This window comes from Hypomesus nipponensis, chromosome 13 (genome assembly GCF_054491055.1).
Source record: "Hypomesus nipponensis isolate SF chromosome 13, ASM5449105v1, whole genome shotgun sequence".
NCBI lineage: Eukaryota > Metazoa > Chordata > Actinopteri > Osmeriformes > Osmeridae > Hypomesus > Hypomesus nipponensis.
The window spans coordinates 6,060,001-6,079,413 of NC_140373.1; the positions used below are offsets into that span (position 1 = coordinate 6,060,001).

Consider the following 19,413-nt stretch of genomic DNA (forward strand, 5'->3'; position numbering starts at 1 on the left):
AGGAAGAAACAAAGTGGAAAGAGACAAAACACAACAGCTGCAGGTGTCCGGACAATATCGCCACCATCAAGGCCTTCATTAGGGACATCAAACTGCAACCATGAAGCACAGGGAGACTGAAAGAGAAGGATTCCTTTCAGGAGCCAGCCGGGCAACTCTCCTGATTGCCTTCTGTGAAGCTTGTTCACCGTTGAACATCAGGCTAGGTAAACTGCATGCACGGCCCTCTGAATGGATAGCAGTAGCATGGAACGTGAGTCAAATCGGCCATTCTGTTTTACCCAGCACCCTGGCTTTGAAAATCAAAGGAGAAACTTGGACTTTTTGTTGTGGTTTGTAAGTCCCACGCAGCTGTTGTGGGCTCCGTTGTAGGAACTGCCCATGCACTGAGACAGGCGGGGTGGCTGGCGTATAGCTGAGGATGAGGCATCTTAGGTTGATAGGAGCCCTGGGGAGGTCTGCGTGAGGCTGGAGAGCAGGCCCAGCCACAGCCAGGCAGACGGAGGCAGGGGGCTCCTCCCCTCACAGCCTGCAAGCAGGCGGGAGGAAGCCAGGCTAAACGAAGCATTGTTTAACCTTTTGTCTCCATTAATGCAGTCTTAAATATGTATGAGCCGCCATCGTAAGATTTTCTAGTGGATTCTCGGAATAGCCTAATTCCCATCAAGAACGCGTCACAATGGGAACTGGGGGCACGCCACGGATATGCATCCCTGTCGAGTGTGATGCATTCATGCACATGTAATTAGGTGGGAATTACTGACAGTTTTCATAAACTGCTGGCAGTAAAAATGACAGTCTGTTATTGGACAAATTTTGAACTCTCTCTCTCTGTCTGTCTCTCTCTTCCTCGAAATCTCTCTCTCTCTTTAGTTGATATCCTCGTAAGGTAAGAGATGATAGGCTACATCACTGGTTAAATTATTCACCGATATACACAATCACACACAACGCATAAAGTATACACTCACGCCACACACACCACACGAACAGACACACACATAAAAGAAAACCTCTAAAACACACTCTCACAGAAGCTGCGACAGGAACCCAGCTTTGGACTCTACTATTGATAATCCTCCTCTGTTTACAGTCCCCCCCCGCACCCATCCCTCCATCCCTCCTGCCTCCCTCGTCTCCCAGGCCCTTCACATCTCCTCCAGGGATCCAGGGTGACACAGACATTACCATAATCTTCTGAAGATCAAACCTCTGCCCCCATGCCAGGGCGGAGCCTCCTGCGTCGGCTCAGAGTGGGCGCTAATCTGACTGGCGCAGGGAGGCCGCTGCTATCGCTTTGAAGCTCACTAGTGTAACTGTAGGATCATTCCGCTACGCTGATGTCACCGTAGGCCATCACAGAGCAGATAACCAAGGAGCCGTCCAGCCAGTGGGGAACGATCGTGACTCAGCACTATGTAAACCGCTCGCCCCCGTCAAAGCATTCTGGTGGATTTAGTGAACACCAAAGTTCAAGTAAGGCCTCACACTGAGCTTCTTCCCCCTGCCCCCTGCCACCCTACACCATACCCTCTTCTTGTTTTGGCTCTTCTGCCATCCTCCCCCTCTCTCCTTTCTCTCCTTCCTTCCAACGTGCTGTTCAAAACCCTAAACGCTTGTTTGTTATCAGGACACACTTAGGGTATGGAATCACGCAAGCAAGTGAGGAAGCTTAGCTGTGCTAGGCTGCTGAAGATCTACCTAGATGGAAACAAAGGTATTGATACAATGCCATTTATTAAGACCATGACTGTCAGCGGATTAGAAGTTGAGGGTTGGAGGGTGTTTGTCGGTAGAGTGTAAATCTGTCTGGAGGGGAGGAACGTAGAGGTCATATCGTTCTGTATTCATATAGGGGCTGTCTGGATAATATCATAACTCAGTTGGAGGGACATGCTGAAATACAGTTTCTGCTTGAAGGGTTCCTGGATAGTGACTCAGCTAAATTTGGGACCAAAAAAGAAGATGTTCCTCTCCTCTACCATTACTGAAATCTCCACAGTGTCTATTACAGTTTGTGTTTATTAATAGAGAAGCTGGCAGTAAGGCCACGGGCAGTGGGCATAAAGAGATGCAAAGCCAACCACCTCACCTCTCAGCATCTGCCCTGTGATTTATACATGCGGATACAGGAAACACTAAATGTAATGAAACGACTGCGGACAAGTCTCTAGGCATGAGGAAAAGCGTATGAGAAAACAAAGATTAATAAGTTAATTACAGAAATAGTGGGCAGGGTTGGTTGACAGTGTGTCAGGTCAAACGCGGTCAGTGTTTTTGAGCCTGTCATAAAATCATCTCCTGATGATGATTCTACAGAATGATTCAGCAGAGGACATGTGCCCTATACAGGAAATAAAGCTGTATAAGCCTGTGGATAAGCAACAAAGTCACTTAAGGCTATGTGCTAACCACTGTTAACTCCCATGTTTAAATCCTATATGACAAACAAGGCTAACCTCTGACTCTGCTTGTCCACAAGAGTGAGTGTAGCTGTGGACGGCTCTGCTGACTCTCAGAAAACACACACACACACACAGACAGACAGACACACACACACAAACACATACACACACTTAAACCTATTCCAAGATCATTGTAGAGGCAGGCATGCACACTAAGAGCATGTGTGTATGTGTGTGTGCTCTTCAACAAGTCAAACGTTCGTTCCAGCCAACAGGTGCATCTGATTTGGTGCTGATGAAAACACAACTTCCCAGAGTACTCTGCAGCTAGCGTACACAGCCAGCTGATCCACCATGCGGTCATCCATGCGGCCACAGGGAGTCCATCTTTCATGTGGCGGTTCTGCTGTTTCATGCTCAGCCTAGCAGCTGAGGACACAGCACTGGGTGACAGATGGAGAGAATCAATGCAGTAGGCAAATCAATCCCATTCACTGGAGATAGAGCTGTTGGTTTTTCTTCGTGTGCTCCATTCCGACACTTTACCTTCACACCTCTTTTGTTTCCTTTTCACGTCTCCTCTTTCGTCCTCTTGTTTCCTTCCACACTTCTTCTGTTACTTTTGTTCCCACTCTCAGAACAATGCCTCATTTGTTCATTCATTCATTCATTCACTCCTCCATTCAACCATATATCCTCTTCATTCATCACGTCCATTGCTATTCAGTAAGTCCTGTGCTGTGAATAACCAATGAAAGGTCGACCTCTTTGAGGTTGGGATGAAGGCAGTCGTTTTGGAATGACTGACGGAGGTCAAAGCAGACACTGTCTACAGTGTTTGTGGGGATGACTAAAATCCTAAATGGCTATTCCGTCATTCAAACAGCATGTGCTGAAAAAGTCCTGTGTCAGAGGGACTTGCCCTTTCCTCCTCTTGTCAGCCTTCCAGAAGGGGGGGGACTGTCTGTGTTTCATGGAGCAGAACAGGATTTCCGTGAGGAGGTGACGGAGAAAGAACAAGAGAAAAACTTTGAGAAGGGAAGATGCAGAGAGGCAGAAACATGTGCGGTGTGTATGTGTGAGACAGGTGTGTATGTGTGTGAGAGAGAGAGAGAGAGAGAGAGAGAGAGAGAGAGAGAGAGAGAGAGAGAGAGAGAGAGAGAGAGAGAGAGAGAGAGAGAGAGAAAAGGCGAAATGAAGCATGGAGATGGGGGATGAGTGGAACAGAGAAAGCAAGGAATGGGAGGGATTCGAAGTAGACAGAGCAGATAAAAGAGGAGGGGGACGGGAGAGATGGGAAAAGAAGAGGCGAGGAAACGAGGAAAGGGTTGAGAGGATGGGAGCAGAGCAAAAGAAGCGGGTGCTCGGAAAGATGGGATGAGAGCCAGCGAGAGAGGGTAGGAAACAAGGCGATCCAAGGTCTCTCCTTAATCATCATCACTCTGATGGTGTCACAGGCCCGCGCCAGCCTGCTCCAGACCCTCGCCAGGCCTGCTTCATACACACACCAGGGCCACACAGCCAGACTCACCCTCCAAGGACCCGGTCCCATCTGCTAGCAATAAACCCTCACAAAGACCCTAATGTGAATAAATGGGCCTTTCCCATCTCTACCATTTTAATCCCTCGCTCATCAAAGAGGGGCGAGAGATAGAGAAGAACATCAACCATAGGCTGCTTCACATGATTGAGCTTGCGCATGTGTGTGTGTGTGTGTGGGGGGGGGGTGTATCTTGTGAGTGAGCCTAATGTTGGATGCTGTGTGTGGTGTGTGGGTTTGTATGTATGTATTTGGAGTTTGAGTCTGACTTGAGTGCATTTGGCTCTAATTGATCAGTGACTCATCAAATAATAACAGACCACTTGTCCTGCTCCTTCTCTACTATTGCCAGGACACAAAGCCCCCTGGTAGCACTTTGTCATGCACATAGTTCAAAATGCATGACTAATGCAATGTTAGTCCGTATGGGCCAGGTTAAAACAGGTTAAACCTCAACTTTGATCATACAGCTAGCACAGATTCAAACCCACAAAATATGAAAGTACTGTGTATTGGTTAAGTAATTAACAGTCCCTGCATATAAACCCGTGCAAAGGCTGTGTGAGTGTGTGTGAGTAATCCTGATGTGAAACAGAATTTTTTTTTAAATTCATACTATATACCAACTCTCTGCAGACCAGTCCTCAAAGCTTGCAATCCTAACATCCTTTGAAGATAATTTACATTAAGTTGCTATCTTAAAAGCCCAATTAAATGAAATAGCAGCTAAGATGTTGAATCAGCCCCCTTACTGATGAACCCCATTATAAGTAACAATATCTACCGCATGAAACACAGCAACGTATTACCCGCTACAAAGGCATTGCTTGTTTTAATAAATACCTTGTTTGTATACAAAGTACAGCTCACAGTCACTGAATCTAGGTAGATATAAGTTACATTTGCATACTTAGAACATACATTTACATTTTACATTTAATCATTTAGCAGACTCTTTTATCCAGAGCGACTTCCAGTAAGTACAGGGACATTCCCCCCGAGGCAAGTAGGGTGAAGTGCCTTGCCCAAGGACACAACGTCATATGGCACTGCGGGGAATCGATCCGGTAACCTTCTGATTACTTGCCCGACTCCTTCACCGCTCAGCCATCTGACTCCTTGTGCCACACTATGTTTGTGTTAGTGTGGGTATGTATTAAAGCCACTCCAGGGTTAGGGCCTTGTGCAGTGGACAGTGCTGTACTGCACAGAGGGAAGCAGTCATCGGTGTAACCTGGCCGGTACTGATAAGATACCTGCTGGCCCAGAAGCATGACTGAACCTAACACACACCAAGTCAATAACCACTGTACCAGCACAAAGCCATTTCCTGCAACTATATCCAACTTAAGATAGGAATACGGAATCTCTATCAGAGTGTACTTAGTTGCTTACTTTAAATTAAAGAATCTATACTCTCTCTAATTAAGTTCAGAAAGTCTCACTGTACCTTGATCGGATACATTCTGTAGTCTATTTAAAAATCCTCTTGTTGCTATTGTATTTCTGCTGTAGATTGGGTCTGAGATACTCGTTTCAATATTCCACTGAGCACATTGCGTACCAAGCTAAGGTGATCCATAGGGTCCAGTCATTAGTACCCCATTGACCAGACAGACAGCTTTCCTCCTCCTCCTTCTCCTCCCTGGACCACAAAGAGCATTATGTCTGAGTATTAGCCACCTCCGTTCCACACTTCCACCTTTACATCCATCTTTACAAACAGCAGCTACACTGATTGGACCTCTTTTGATGTGTAGTCCCAAGTCCGACCTCCTGCTGTCAAATCTTTCGCCATCAAGCTAGCCATCAGGGTCTTTCAGGAAGTCAGCTGTACCATTTTGAGCCAGACTACTGGGTGGACATAGGGGTTTCAAAATGAAGGGGATGTCTGAGAGGCTGCGCTCGACGTGTGCATGATCTGAAAGCACGTGGATTTTTTGGTATCTGACACCATTCCACCAGTTCTACTGTGTCTGACAAAGATGAGAAACGGGGAACACAAGAAAAGCAGCTCAAAAGAGCCTGGAAAGAATATTCCAGACAACGCTGTCAAGATTGAGAGACACACTTCAAAAGCCTTCGAGAGCTGAAACACACAGTAAATCAGTCTAGCTTTGGTATTCTCTGACAACTAACCATCCTGACTGCCAAGCAACTTAAACCTGGGGTAAGAAGCTCTTTAACCATGCACAGACCAGGCTCCGGCCTCTCACCGTAGTCATTGTCGTAGAAGATGATGAACTTCTGCCAGCGCAGCTCATCCACCAGGGTGAGCATCACGTCGTTGAGGCGCACGGGAGGGCGAGCGGCCAGGGTGTAGCGCTGCCCGCCGGGGCTCGGGTTGAGCTGGCAGGCGGTGCGCGGCGAGCCCTCACTGTGGCGCTGGATATACAGGTGGGGGATGTGCATGGCATCCGTAAGAGACTGGAGAGCACTGGCCGAGGCACAGCCCGTGGAGGTGACTAGGGCCAGGATGCCCTGGGTCATCAGCTCACAGGCTAGATGAGAGGAGGGAAGGGAAGGGAAAGGGGGAGGGAGGGAGAGAGACAAGGAGGCAGAGAGATTAATACAGAGAGGTAAGCAATATGATAAGAGTAGGTTCCCACGTCGAGAACATATTCTTCAAACATACTGAGCAAGCATTTACTTCCGTTCAATTTATGCTTAAAACTCCAGTTAAAAGAAAAGCACTGTAGATGCTCACTGTACAGCACGGGCACTCAAGAACCTGCTCTGTTTCTTGCTCTTAAAAAGCCATTTAACCAGACCCACTGTGCTTTTATGCTTTTCTTTCTGGGACAAACTGAGCGCAACAAAAAGGTCAGCAGGCGCTTTGTGACTAAACAACGAGCAGGGCACTCTATAGTATAGCAACGAGAGACAACAAGCATTGCTAGCAAAAGCAAGAACAAAAAGTTATAAAACGATTACCCTCCCAAGATGGTGGTAAATGTTTGATGAAAGTTTTGATTGGTTGAACGTTTACAGATGGAAAACTAAACAAGACTTTAATACGGATGAAGACACTGTACAATACCAGGTGCAGTACAAACTGTACCAATTACCACACCATTTTCAGATCGTGTTGACTTCCAGAACTGACATTTGATGTGTTTTTTTGTGAGCTTATTACAGTATAGTTTGGGACAACCAGTATTGCAATGAAATCAAGCAGTTGGAAATCTTCAAAGTTCCCATCTGAAGGCTTGTATCATGGTGTCTTCTCTGTGATAGACAATGCCAGAGTTTATCACAGCTAGTAATGAGCTATGTTAGTACTGTATTTTCCACAGACACTTCCTACCAGTTTGTCTTCCTACAGGGAACGCAACCACAGCAGCTGACACATGACACAGAGACTACAGAGGCTATAAAATGGGATCTTGTTGTGTCTCGTCATGTATGTTGAGTCACTCATGTCTAGTCTTGTTGTGCACTTCCTGTTTTTGTTTTGTATTCACCTTCCCTCTCGTTTCAGACCCTGACTTCCTCCCTTGGTGTGAAATTCCCGCCATTGCGATTGTCTACCCCGCCCATGATTGGTTTCACCTTTTTTCCCCTAATCCATGTATACATAGTCCTTGTCTCCCTTTGTCTTGTGCCAGTTTGTTTTGTTCAGTCCAAGTGATAGTCGTCAAGTATTATAGGCGGATCTTCATGCAACCAGGTTTCATTTATAATTTTTTTGTGAAATAGCTTGATCCTCCAAGTGAGCGCTTTTCTTTGTTTGTACTTTTTGCCGAAGTAAACATTTTGTTAAACGTTTTTCTGTTTCATGCGTTGTGCATTTGTGTTCACCAGAGTCGTCTGTCAAAGGATGTTACAGATCTCGTCTGAGTCAATCCTCTGAAAACTTCCCTCTCTGCCTCCTCTTCCTCTCTATCTCCCTACACTCCCACTCTCACTCTTGTTCTGTCTCTTTCTTCTTATCCTTCATCATAGTAACCATGACCTTTTCCAATAATCTTCTCCCCCATTTAGCTCAGAGACCTGGCTGATTTCACCGGGGCTGGGGCGAGGGGCTGCCTCTCTCCCAAGACTGCACTAATTATTTCCGGTTGAAGGAGGCTTTCAGAAAGTCCTCCTGAAGGTCGTTAGGATAAAGCGCAGGTCTGAGTGATCTTAAGATCAGTCCTCCGCAGAGGACTGTAGGGACCCCTTCCTCACAATCCCCCCCATGCACTACAAGAGGCTCATTCAATTGCAGTGAAAGGCCTCTCGAGGATGAGGCTCGGGCTGCCAGGGGTTCCACCAGAGAAGAAGAGCAACGATCCGGTTCTTAAACAAATGCTGCTAATGACAAGGTAATTATGGACCAGGGCTTCCCGTCCTGCCCAGAGAAATAATGGGATTGATCTAGCCGTGCTCTAACCTCTGCTCGTGTCTTTAAAGAGAATCCCTGTTCCCTTGTTTTACCTGACCTGAGCTTGCTTACCAGCCGTGGGGTCCACAGAGCCAGCGACTGCTCTCCTGAACAGATTCCCCAGCTCGTCCGTTAATTTTGTATTTTTAAGTTCTTCAAGCCGACCTAAATGGGGACGAAGTTGAGAGTGTGGCTGTGAATGCTGGAAAGGGGGCGCAATAGGCAGAGAAAGCAAACAGCAGAGCTAGCGCAACAAAACACTAGGTTCAGGTTCGGGAGTCAGGGAGTTGGAGCGGTAAGACAAGACAGAGGGGATTGCTAATGGTCAGGCTGGTTATTACTCAAGGCCAATTGAGTTCTAATTCCCAACATGGTTAATTAAAAGATCTGCTGTGGTGTGCCCCTCTCTCCATAGCAACATCTGCTTGGCGTCCTGTGCTTCTTCTCAGTCCCTGCGGATTGGCTTTAAAGATGCAAGCGTACACGGATGCACACACACACACCACACACACACACATTATGGTGCTCACAAACACACACACACACACCGATAAAACAAGATACCAAAAAGAGGAGCTGCATTGCCACTTCCACACGCTCTCAGCACCGCACGGTGTGAAAGGAGGACTCGTAGTCTTGCGCCTCTCCTGAACCCTAAATGGTTGTTCTAATGATCACCTTACACCCTGGAGGGGCCCTCCGTAACCAAAGACTAGGTCTGACGCACAGTCCTATTAGCCAGTAATCAATGGTCTAGACAGGACTCTCAACTTCTATTGAATAAGTTATAATTGCTAATGAGTTTTCACCCACTAAGGCGTACTAATGCCGACAACAAAACAAAACCCTTACCTTCATTGAATACTAATCTAGGTACTTCCTCTGTGGCACGAAGAAGGTGCTGGACGGAGTGAACACGAGGACCAGTTGGAGTGCACTGCTGTGATGTTAGACAATTTATGTTTCTGCTCAAACTTTGGAGTTGTAGAGAGCTGGCTGCTTAATCTGTTTTGTGTAATTGGATGCTGAGTCGTTGTAGAAGAAATGTCGAGTCCTCAAAAATCAATCAGCAGTTCAGCTTTCAAAAGCAGAGCCCAGAAAGAGAAAGAATTGCTTCTCGCTGCTATTGTTTATTTGCAAGACTTGTATGAATTAACTCATTGTATACCTCTCCTATACATAATCCACATATCTAATGTGATACCAACAGATCTAACCCCATTCAGAACACAAAATTACATACAGTAGACACATCAATGTTAAAAAGAAGAATCTACAGCAGCTTCAGTGGACAATTCAAGAGAAAGAGAGAAGAAAAGGAGGACTTTTTTATCAAAATGTAATTTTCAAGTTTAGCCTTTCTTGCGGGCAGGAGAGAATCCTAACCCTGGCTGATGGTTGTGGAGAGACTGCTAATGTGAAAACCCGGGAAGCTACCCTACGCTGTAGCAGAGAGGACAGGGAGAGAACAGGGGGAGAGAACAGGGAGAGAGAACAGGGGGAGAGAACAGGGGGAGAGAACAGGGGGAGAGGAGGGAAAAGGAGAGTAGGCAAAATAAGAAAATCAGGAGAGGACACAGGGGAGAATGGAGCAGAGCATAGGGAGAGGAGGAAGAGAAAAGACAGAAGAGTAGGAGTATGGAGAGGAGGAAAGAGGCAACGGGAGATGAGAGAAGAGGGAGATGGGGGGGGGGGGGGGCTCGGATTCACTCCACCAGTAATTGAAGACATGCTTCAAAGTATTACAGTTTAAGATATTCTCATTTTGACCAAATGCTTTCAGTCCCAATCCAGAACTTCTTCTTCAGAATGAAATGTCTTCAAATCAAAAGCAAACTGAAACTTCAGGAGAGGTGTCTGCAACTTTTGTCTCCCTCACTGTCAATTCGAATAGGACAATAGAGAAATAACCCAAGCTGATTGCCTGCCAAAAAACGCACATACTGTTCTTTAATCATTCAGTTCACACTCTAAGGCTACAAATGACTCATTTCCAACCAGTGGAGGTTTGATACACATGTCCCAATCTTGATCCTGGCATACTAATGAAATCAGTTAGTATATCCCTTAATGTGGGTTGTGAGCTTTGCTCTATTAAAAACACAGGCAACAACAGTTATAGCATCTGTCTTTGAGTAGGAGTGTGTGTATGTGTGCATGCTTACATGCGTGTTAATGTGTGCGTGTTTGTGTGTGTGTTTGTGTGTGTGTGTATGTGTCTGTGAGTTTCACCATCTTCCTCCATCTACTCTGGGATCATTAGCAGAAGCAGGCTGAATGTCATGTGTGTAATGTGTGCAGTGTTGGCCTGGACTTTGATAGGTATTTTACTAAAGGGCCAAGCCTTTCAGTGACAGCTCTGAGGAGTGGTGAGCGTCTCTGGTAAAAAAGTAATGATCTATTAAGGAGAGGAGAAGGCACCATGACATGCCAGCAGAGCCCATCCATCACACGCAGACAGCCTGGGACAGCCACATTAGTCACCTGGAGAAACAGGACCCAGTCTCAGACAGTTGGGCGGACATCCTCATGGTCAGACGGAAGGACAGACAGACCACGGTGCAGACAGACGAATGGACTCGTGGATGGCCGGACCGAAACAGGCTGGCCAGTAACAGGTGGATGGACAGTGTACTGCTTTACAAGCAGAAGACAGTGTTTCCACAAGCTATGTAGGCGCTTTCTGTGGATGCAATTTCAAGACCCATTTTTCTTATCCAGATTCTTATATCGAGGCAGAGCAACAAAAAAAAAACACAGTTGAATTCTTGCCATGACAAGTTGCTTGCTGTGTTTCCTAATTAAAAGGATTATTTCAATAGTATGTGTGAACCCTCACTAAGTCTTGGATACCATCTGTTGGGCGGCTTAAGCTGACGTAACATCAACAAGGTTTTGTTATACCAACATTAATCCCAATTCACTTGAACCAAATTAAACCTTAAAATACATATTACGTTGAAAGCTTACAATTAGCTCCTTACAGATGATTCTTATTCATTTGGTTTGTTTGGTACAGTAAATGATAGTTTAGTGTAATGTGTTTTTACAGCCCTGTGCTTGGGGAGATATCACCAAAGTAATTAGCTACAAGTCTTTCAGCAGCAGTTTACATTACGTGATTTAATATTCCACACAGTACTTTCTTTATCCTTTGCAATTCCAAACATCTTTGTTTGTGTTCACCCATCCTTCCATACCTTAGACAGAACTGCCGATGGAAAACAATTAACCGAAAATGTATTTTAAAGATTTTTAAGATAGCAAAGTACCAGATAATACGTTTACGGTATAACGCTCTGCAGCCTTTTTGTGTGTCTGCTGTGAGGCTGCCAGGCTGGGTGCGTTCTGCCTCCAGTAGAGGGGCCAGAGGTCGTCTCAGAGCCCCCCAGAGGAGAGCGGTCTGGGGATAAGAGGGCTGGAATAGAGGCATCAGATCAAGGGCATACTCATCTCTCCACAACTCCATCAAATGATAGGAGAGGAAAAGGAAAGTAGAGGGTGAGGGTAGGAGAGAGAGAGACAGAGAGAGAGAGAGAGAGAGAGAGAGAGAGAGACAAAGAAGGAGAAAAATAAAAGGAAAAGGAAAGATTGTAAACCTCCATTGATCTTGCCTGCCGGCCATCCTACAGTACCTGTAAATTACCCAGGGCTTATCCCCAAAAAGGCAGGCAGCATAGGCTTCAACATCACACAGATACTGGTAGAAGATCTGCATACATTATTAATGAAAGCCTATGGAACAGGATGACAGCCAGGGCATTCCTAATTTGATATGATTAGGCAGATTAGGCTTCAGGAAGACAACCCTTGGATGAAAGGTGGAACGAGACATCAGACAGGAATTACTTGAGGCTGAAATAAGAACACTAACTTATGTTTGGTGAAATCAACATGACCTTGAGGTTAGTAAGGTAAATATGCACAGTATAAAATATTTCATTAAATTGGAACAGAGGGCCAAATATTCAGTGCTCTACCATTGCCGAAGAATACAAACAAGAATCTTTTTAATATTCAATGCAGTTCTGTGGTTACCCAAAAGCTTGAAGGTTATAAAACTGAATTTTCTGTGTGAAATTTGCTGCTCTGATTCCTGTGTGATGTCATGTCTCCTTCACGGAACACTTGGTGCAGAGAAGCGAAAGCAATGGTTATTGTCACCATGAATGGCCATTTGAATACCATCCCTCTCACACACACATAATCATACAGAATCACCAGAGATGAGACGAGCGTGGCAAGTGTCATAACAAACCAACACACACACACACACCCACACACACACACACAAACACACATGCTTTGCACAAACATGCAAAGCACAAGCATCGTTAAAACCCGGGTACCCTGCGAACAAAAACAACTTTTGAAGGGACGTTTGACAACACCTGCACCTCAAAATCAAAGAGACAAGCTAGTGTGAAACGTCACGGAGGCCCAGTGCTGGTTCAGAGCAGCTCACTGAACACGGGACAGCAGCCCAAGCCGGGCTGATTAAAGAGAGAGGCTCTTAGCCAGCATAAAGAGCGACTGCATTGTGAAGTTAACAAGATCACACAGCTCTGGAGCTAATGAGTTAGCCCCTCTGTGCTATCATGGTGCTCATCAATATGATATCTAATTACAAGCTATTAATTACATCTGAGGGGATGGACCAGAGCTTAGTCACAAACCTGGCTAGAAGGCTATCTTTGTTCATGGAAACCTTGATCCTCACAATCACTCATCTCTAAGAAATGACAAGCGCACACGCACACACTCGTGCGTGCGCACACCCACACCCAAACACACACAACCCCAGTGTGACCCATAAATATCTGACATTCCACATAGAATAAATAGTAGTAAAACCACAGCAACTTTTTCTTCTGTACAGTATATCAGGCTTTTCTGTCAAGCTACCTCTATGCTGCAAATCAAAATCCTTAACTTGGATAGTTATGTTAAATGCCTTCAAAAGTATATACTTGTTTTAAGACACTAAATTGCATGCTACATATTCACCTGACACATTGCCATGAACATAAAAAAAAAAAAAACAAACATCTTGAGGATCAGTGACACTGTATCTTGAGATGTGAGGGAAACATCAAGGAGGAAGATGAAAGAGTGGAAATAACAAACATCACAGAGGAAGAGGAGAGCTGTGGAGGAAGAGTGGGACAGAGAGGAAGAGATGGACAGGAGAGGATGAGGAGGACAGATTGGAGGATATGGATAGAAGATGATGTGAAGGACGGCAGGAAAACAAGGGGATGAAGAGGGGAAATGCCTCTCACATCCTAAACTCCACAATAACACAGTCTCCATGTAACTGAAAGTCTATTTTATGACGAGATTGACAAAGGTGATTCGCTGAGTGAAAGACAGAAAGACTGACTTGCAAAAGTGTACGAGGGCAGGTGCACACACACACACACACACACACACACACACACACTCGCACACAAATAACTGTGGAGACACACAGGTACATACACACACACACACACATGAAAAGACAAACAAAGAAATTGGCTTTCTATCGACCATTCCTCAGAGAGTGGAGCCGGGGGCATTGTCTTTAAGATTTCACTCTGCTGTCTTTCTCTTGAAAATTTCCAGAATTATCTACACAAAAACACACACACACACAGTCGACATTGACGATGGCAGGCAGCCGAGGCCCCTCTTCCTCTCTTCCTTTCCTCACCTACCTAGCATGCAATTTAGTGTCTGAAACACAAGTATATACTTTTGAAGGCATTTAACATAACTATCCGAGTCAAGGCTTTTGATTGGCAGCATAGAGGTAGCTGCACAGAAAAGGCTGATATACTGTACAGAAGAAAAAGTTGCTGTGGTTTTACTACGATGATGGCAGGCAGCTAAGGCCCCTCTTCCTCTCTTGATTTCCTCACCTACTGAATGTCCTCCCATCCTTCCTCCTTAACCAGATGAAAGACAGACCCTGAGCTCTCAGTTCAGCTGATCAGTGAGCGTCTCGGTGTGTTGCTGTGTAGAATATATTAGCCACGCAGCATTTGACCAGCCGTATCTCCATCCCCACCCATGTCATCCTCTGTCTCCTTAATAAGGAAGCCAGGAGTTAATTGGTCCAATGTGCTACTGCCTGATAAAAATGATGTGGAGTCTTCTTATAATTCTAATTTAGGTGTCAGTTTTAATATGAACACAGACACATACACTTTGACACACACACACATTTGTAACATGCATATGGTTTTCTTTTCCCATGGGGTCGATCAAATCAATTTTACTTTAATGTCTCAGGAAGGCAGTTGAAATAATCACATCCATGAAGTCTCCAGATTACATGGTATTTTTGAGGGCTTATGCGGATGTCTGGTTGAAATTGAATTTAGGGAGATGATAGTTATTGTTCCACTGCCATTTTTCATTGAAAGAGCAATCGTTGACCTTTCACAAAGAAAAAAAACAACATGTGGATTGGTGAAGATGAGAGAAATGTATGAGTTGTAGCACTGTACGCTATCATAGAGAAAGACAGAATACACTGTTGAAGCAAACCAACATCTATTTCAAAGCCTTTTCAAGCCTTGCCGCTCAGTATTCATGGCACCTCCTGCTTGGGCAAAAAGCAATGCATTCTCTTACACGCACTGACATGCACACACACATGCACCATGCTCGGAATATGCAGAGAGCAGACAAGCAACTGATGCCATGCTTGATTTTAATATCCAGTTTTAAACTGCCAGGGAGATTTTATTGTTGTCTTTACTGTGTCACTTTATAGGTCTCTCCAATCTCAATCTTATCACCTTGAATAAAGTTCTCACGCCCTATCTGTCCCTCTCTCTCCCCCGTTCTCTGTCTATTTTTTCCCACCCCCTCTCTACTCCCCCTTCTCTCACCTCTCTCTATCTCTTCCAATCTATCTCTTTAGAGTTTGAAGCTCATCTCTCGCTTCTCTAAGACAAATCATTTTCTTTCATTATTGAACAGACGTATTCACCGCAAAAACCCTAATTTGGACCCATTAGATTCAGAATAGAATCCTGACTGAGACGCTGGTTTGACTCACTGATTGATTGGTTGATTTGCGATGTGGGCCTTGAGAATAAAAGATGGAGATGGACCTTCTTTGTCAAACTTATGGCTTCATTTGAAGATAAAAGAGAATACATTTACTGGGGGAGGGTTAAGCCTAACGGGCAATCCGAAAAAAAGCACATAGATGGTCTACATATTAATACATTTACAGTCCAGTGTCGTCATCTTGGACCACACCTTGGACTCTTGTTTGTCAACAACACACATTTACCATTAGACCAACAGGTCCAGAGAGGAGCTTGAGGCTGGATAGCTTTTTACCAAACAATTTCCACCCAACTTCTTCATACTAAGCAAGCTTCACACAACCTCTTACACGTTAACAGTAAGACCGTTTTCTTTTGAAAACAAGTTTTGTATAAGTAGCCTAACCCTCAAGGAATGTTTATCGTCTCCATTATGTCAAAATAGAAAATGTCACAAGCAACTTTCTCAGCTTTGGTTAAAAGCTCCTTTGTCATCTAAAAATATGCACTGCCATACCTCTCCAGCTCCCCCAGACACGTAGCATTAGGATATGCAGATCTCCAGAACAGCAGCCGGTGTTCCTACTGCCCTGGAACCCTGGGAAGGATGTTAGGGATGATGATAGAATATGGAGGACCTCATTCACTACCCTGACAAGATCAGCACCATTAGACCTCCAGAGGATCATTTGGTGCTATTGATTAAGGGGTTGTATGAAAAAGGCCTGGCATTTGAATTTCCTGTGGCCCTTCTCGTGGAGAATATGCGGATATATTGGCAGCTCCTGACATTTGTTAAGTCAACTTCCCCTTTTCCATTGGCTCGGCCTGAATCTTAAACGCCAAATGTGTTTGGCTTGGTGTTTTTTCTTTCTTTTTTTCAGGTTGACGTAAATAATATGTATTGTCTGCACATACAAGCTTTGGGTCAAAGTCCAGTTTGGTTTGGAAATAAATAGGGTCTTCCTCTCACTGTCTCTCTCTCTCTCTTTTCTTTCTCTATTTCCTTTCTTCCTTTGTGTAAAACAAAAAAAGGTTTGAGGTGAGAACTTTTTAATGAGTGCTTGAGATAAGCCCTGGTTCATTACACCCACCCTGGGCTGAATAACAATGTTTCCCACAGATTGTCCAAGAATGCTGAATCATTCCTGTTAGTGTACAAATTATAGAGTAAATCTATTGCCCTCAGTTGAGGATTATAATAGGCTATCATCTCGGTATAGCGTTTGCAGTTTTGCACAGAGGGGATTGGTGTTCAACACAAGAGAGAGAGAGAGAGAGAGAGAGAGAGAGAGAGAGAGAGAGAGAGAGAGAGAGAGAGAGAGAGAGAGAGAGAGAGAGAGAGAGAGAGAGAGAGAGAGAGAGAGAGAGAGAGAGAGAGAGAGAGAGAGAGAAAGAGAGAGAGAGAGAGACGTACGTTGAAATGCTCTTCTCAGACCGCACTTAATTTAGCGAATCATTGGATCTTGGAAAACAAAAAAATCATATCGATTTGGGCCTAAATAAAATGCAGCGCTCTATTAGCCGAACAGCACGTCGCTTATGCTTCTGATGCCTCTGTTTAGATTGCCTGCTCATGCAAAACACTGTCTGAAATGGAAACCATAGATTTGAGAATTAGGCTTGAGCTCAGCACCAAACCACAGGACGATGATAGTGCTGATGGTTTACTCATAAGTCCCCTGGTCGCCCTCGAAACTGGTTAAAGTACAGCGATGGGTTGAAATATACAACTTTTCTATTGCTTGGGGAGTGCTTGATTTAGGTAGCCTAGCACAAGGGAGAGCCATAATGTCAGGACGCTCATTAATAAGGAAAACTAAACCAAGTGCATTGTGGGTATTTGAGAGAAGAATATTCAAAGAGAGAGTGAGGCAGAGAGAACGAGAGAGAGAGAGAAACAGAGAGAAACAGATAACAAGAGAGGGAGAGAGAGGGAGAGAGAGAGAGAGAGAGAGAGAGAGAGAGAGAGAGAGAGAGAGAGAGAGAGAAAGAGAGAGAAAGAGATAAAGGAAGTTAAACGTTCATAACTCCCGTTCAACACCAAACAGTGAGGTCAAGGGTGTGAAGCGGGATCAACAGAGAGGATCACAGGGGAGGTAGTTCCAACGGCTATGACCCCTTGTGGGATGTGGCGTCCAGGTGGAACTCATTCTGGGTGACCTTGGAGAGCTGGAGGTCCAGGGGCGTGAGGGCCGGGTGCAAATGACCTGCCAGGAAATCCAGTCAGAGTCATTCCTCTTTTTCTCCCTCTATATCCTGTTCTACATGCTACTAGTGTGTGTGTTCGCGTGTGTGTTCGTGTGTCTGACAGCATTTGAATTTCAGCTCTGTTATCTGTCTTTTCAAACTGCAGGGAAACCAAAGACGTGTTGTCGAGGCTGGATTAGACATGGAGGCGTAAACCCCTACTCGTGTTGGTATTAGTGAGGGGCTGTGTAAGGCTCCTGCTCTGGACCGCCGTCCATAATGATTGTGTCCTTGGTGTGGGCTGGAGAGCAGTGAGGTTTGTCTTTCATTACCTCCTCAATGATCCGTCAGGGTCTGCTGTGTCCTGCCTGCATACTAATGACAAGGGAGGGGATCTGTCTGAGAGGAACCGGCTCACACATGGAGGGGTGTGATCACACACACACACACACACAGAAACACACACGCACGCACTCAGAGACACATTCACACACAGCTGCAGGCACACAATCAAACCTACACATGCACATACCAGAAATACAGCCAATTACCATTGTTAAAAGGGGACGGCAACGCACAATGAACATAAACAATCAACTCATGGACCTGTACCTGTGTAGTCCACAGAAGGCTTTATTCCCTATGAAAACTCTCTGAACAATAAAGGTTGTTAGGATTAAAGCCCCTTGGTAAACAACCCTGCTGCATGTCAAATTAATTTGATAGTACTATCTATTTGCCTTAGACAAAGAAAACACTAGAAACTTGAATCATGATTTAATTATGACGGAGAGTCGACAGAGCTCACGGAATGATAAATGGCTGGAGTTGTACTCTATTGTATAACCAGCCTATTGGTCCAGTGGGCAACAGAAACCTGATCTGTATCCAAGACCATTTCCATGTGGCTGGAACTGTGGCTAGGGCTGGGGTTGAGGCCTGGCTGATAACAGTGACAGCTCCAGCTAATATGATCAAGTCTGCCAGCACGCTGCCTCAGATAGGAAATGACACCTAATTCACTTCAATATGTGTCCTGATTCTTGGCCTTTTGCTGCACACCTGCCACTTAGAGTGTGAGTGAAGGGGGGAAGGCTGGTGGGCGGGGAGCGGGGGGGGGGGTGAGACAGGCTAGTTAGTTAGTGTTGAGGTGGCACAATTTTCACAGAGTGAATGGTCCTGCTGGCTGAGAACAGAGGTGGGCTGAGGCGCACACACAAACAGACATGCGTTTATTTGACAACAAGGTACACTTATGCCGCATGCACTCCATTATATTGACCATTGAGCGTGATTGTTTTTCTGGCAATAGAACCCTAACAAGCACAGGCACTTCCACAGGGGCTGAGAGGGAGTCGGGGGGGTAGAAGGGACTCAACCCCCCCCCTTCCTCCCCTTGCCCCCCTCAGTGGGAAATGTTAACAGCATTCTGGGTCAGTTGGTCATTTGAATTTATTGAATGACTTTTTTTGATGAGGGCAATGATGTTTGAAAACGATATGACAATGGCATACCATATAGACAAACCATTATGCAAGGTATCAGAGAGATCAAGCCTTTTAACAAATACAACAACCAAGATAAACACAAATGACAAGTATTATAAAAGGGTGTGTTTGTGTGAATTTTTCAGATCTAGCCTTATGGCAGAGAGGAAGAGGCTATGTGGTATATGCGGTAACATTACATGAAGTTGTCTGATCCTTTGTTCACAACAACTGTCACAGCAAACCATGTCCTTCCAATACACACTCTGGGTAATGAGTACTGCAACTCGCCTGCTCATCCTAGAGATTGATGGGTGTGTGGAGAGGAATGGGAGGACTGTCAATCTAAACTTGCATTCACACCAAAAAACACGCTTCA

At 45.1% G+C, this 19,413-nt stretch overlaps 1 protein-coding gene across 2 annotated transcripts in view; it reads right to left on the reverse strand.

Annotated features, from left to right (window-relative positions):
* The window catches only part of grid1b (glutamate receptor, ionotropic, delta 1b), a 180,484-nt gene that overhangs the window by 80,402 nt on the left and 80,669 nt on the right, over nucleotides 1-19,413 (reverse strand). For both annotated transcript variants that reach the window (XM_084670058.1, XM_084670056.1), the window contains exon 3: nucleotides 6,162-6,446. In XM_084670058.1, coding sequence (XP_084526184.1) covers nucleotides 6,162-6,446 — 285 coding nt within the window. The remainder of the gene's footprint in view (nucleotides 1-6,161; nucleotides 6,447-19,413) is intronic.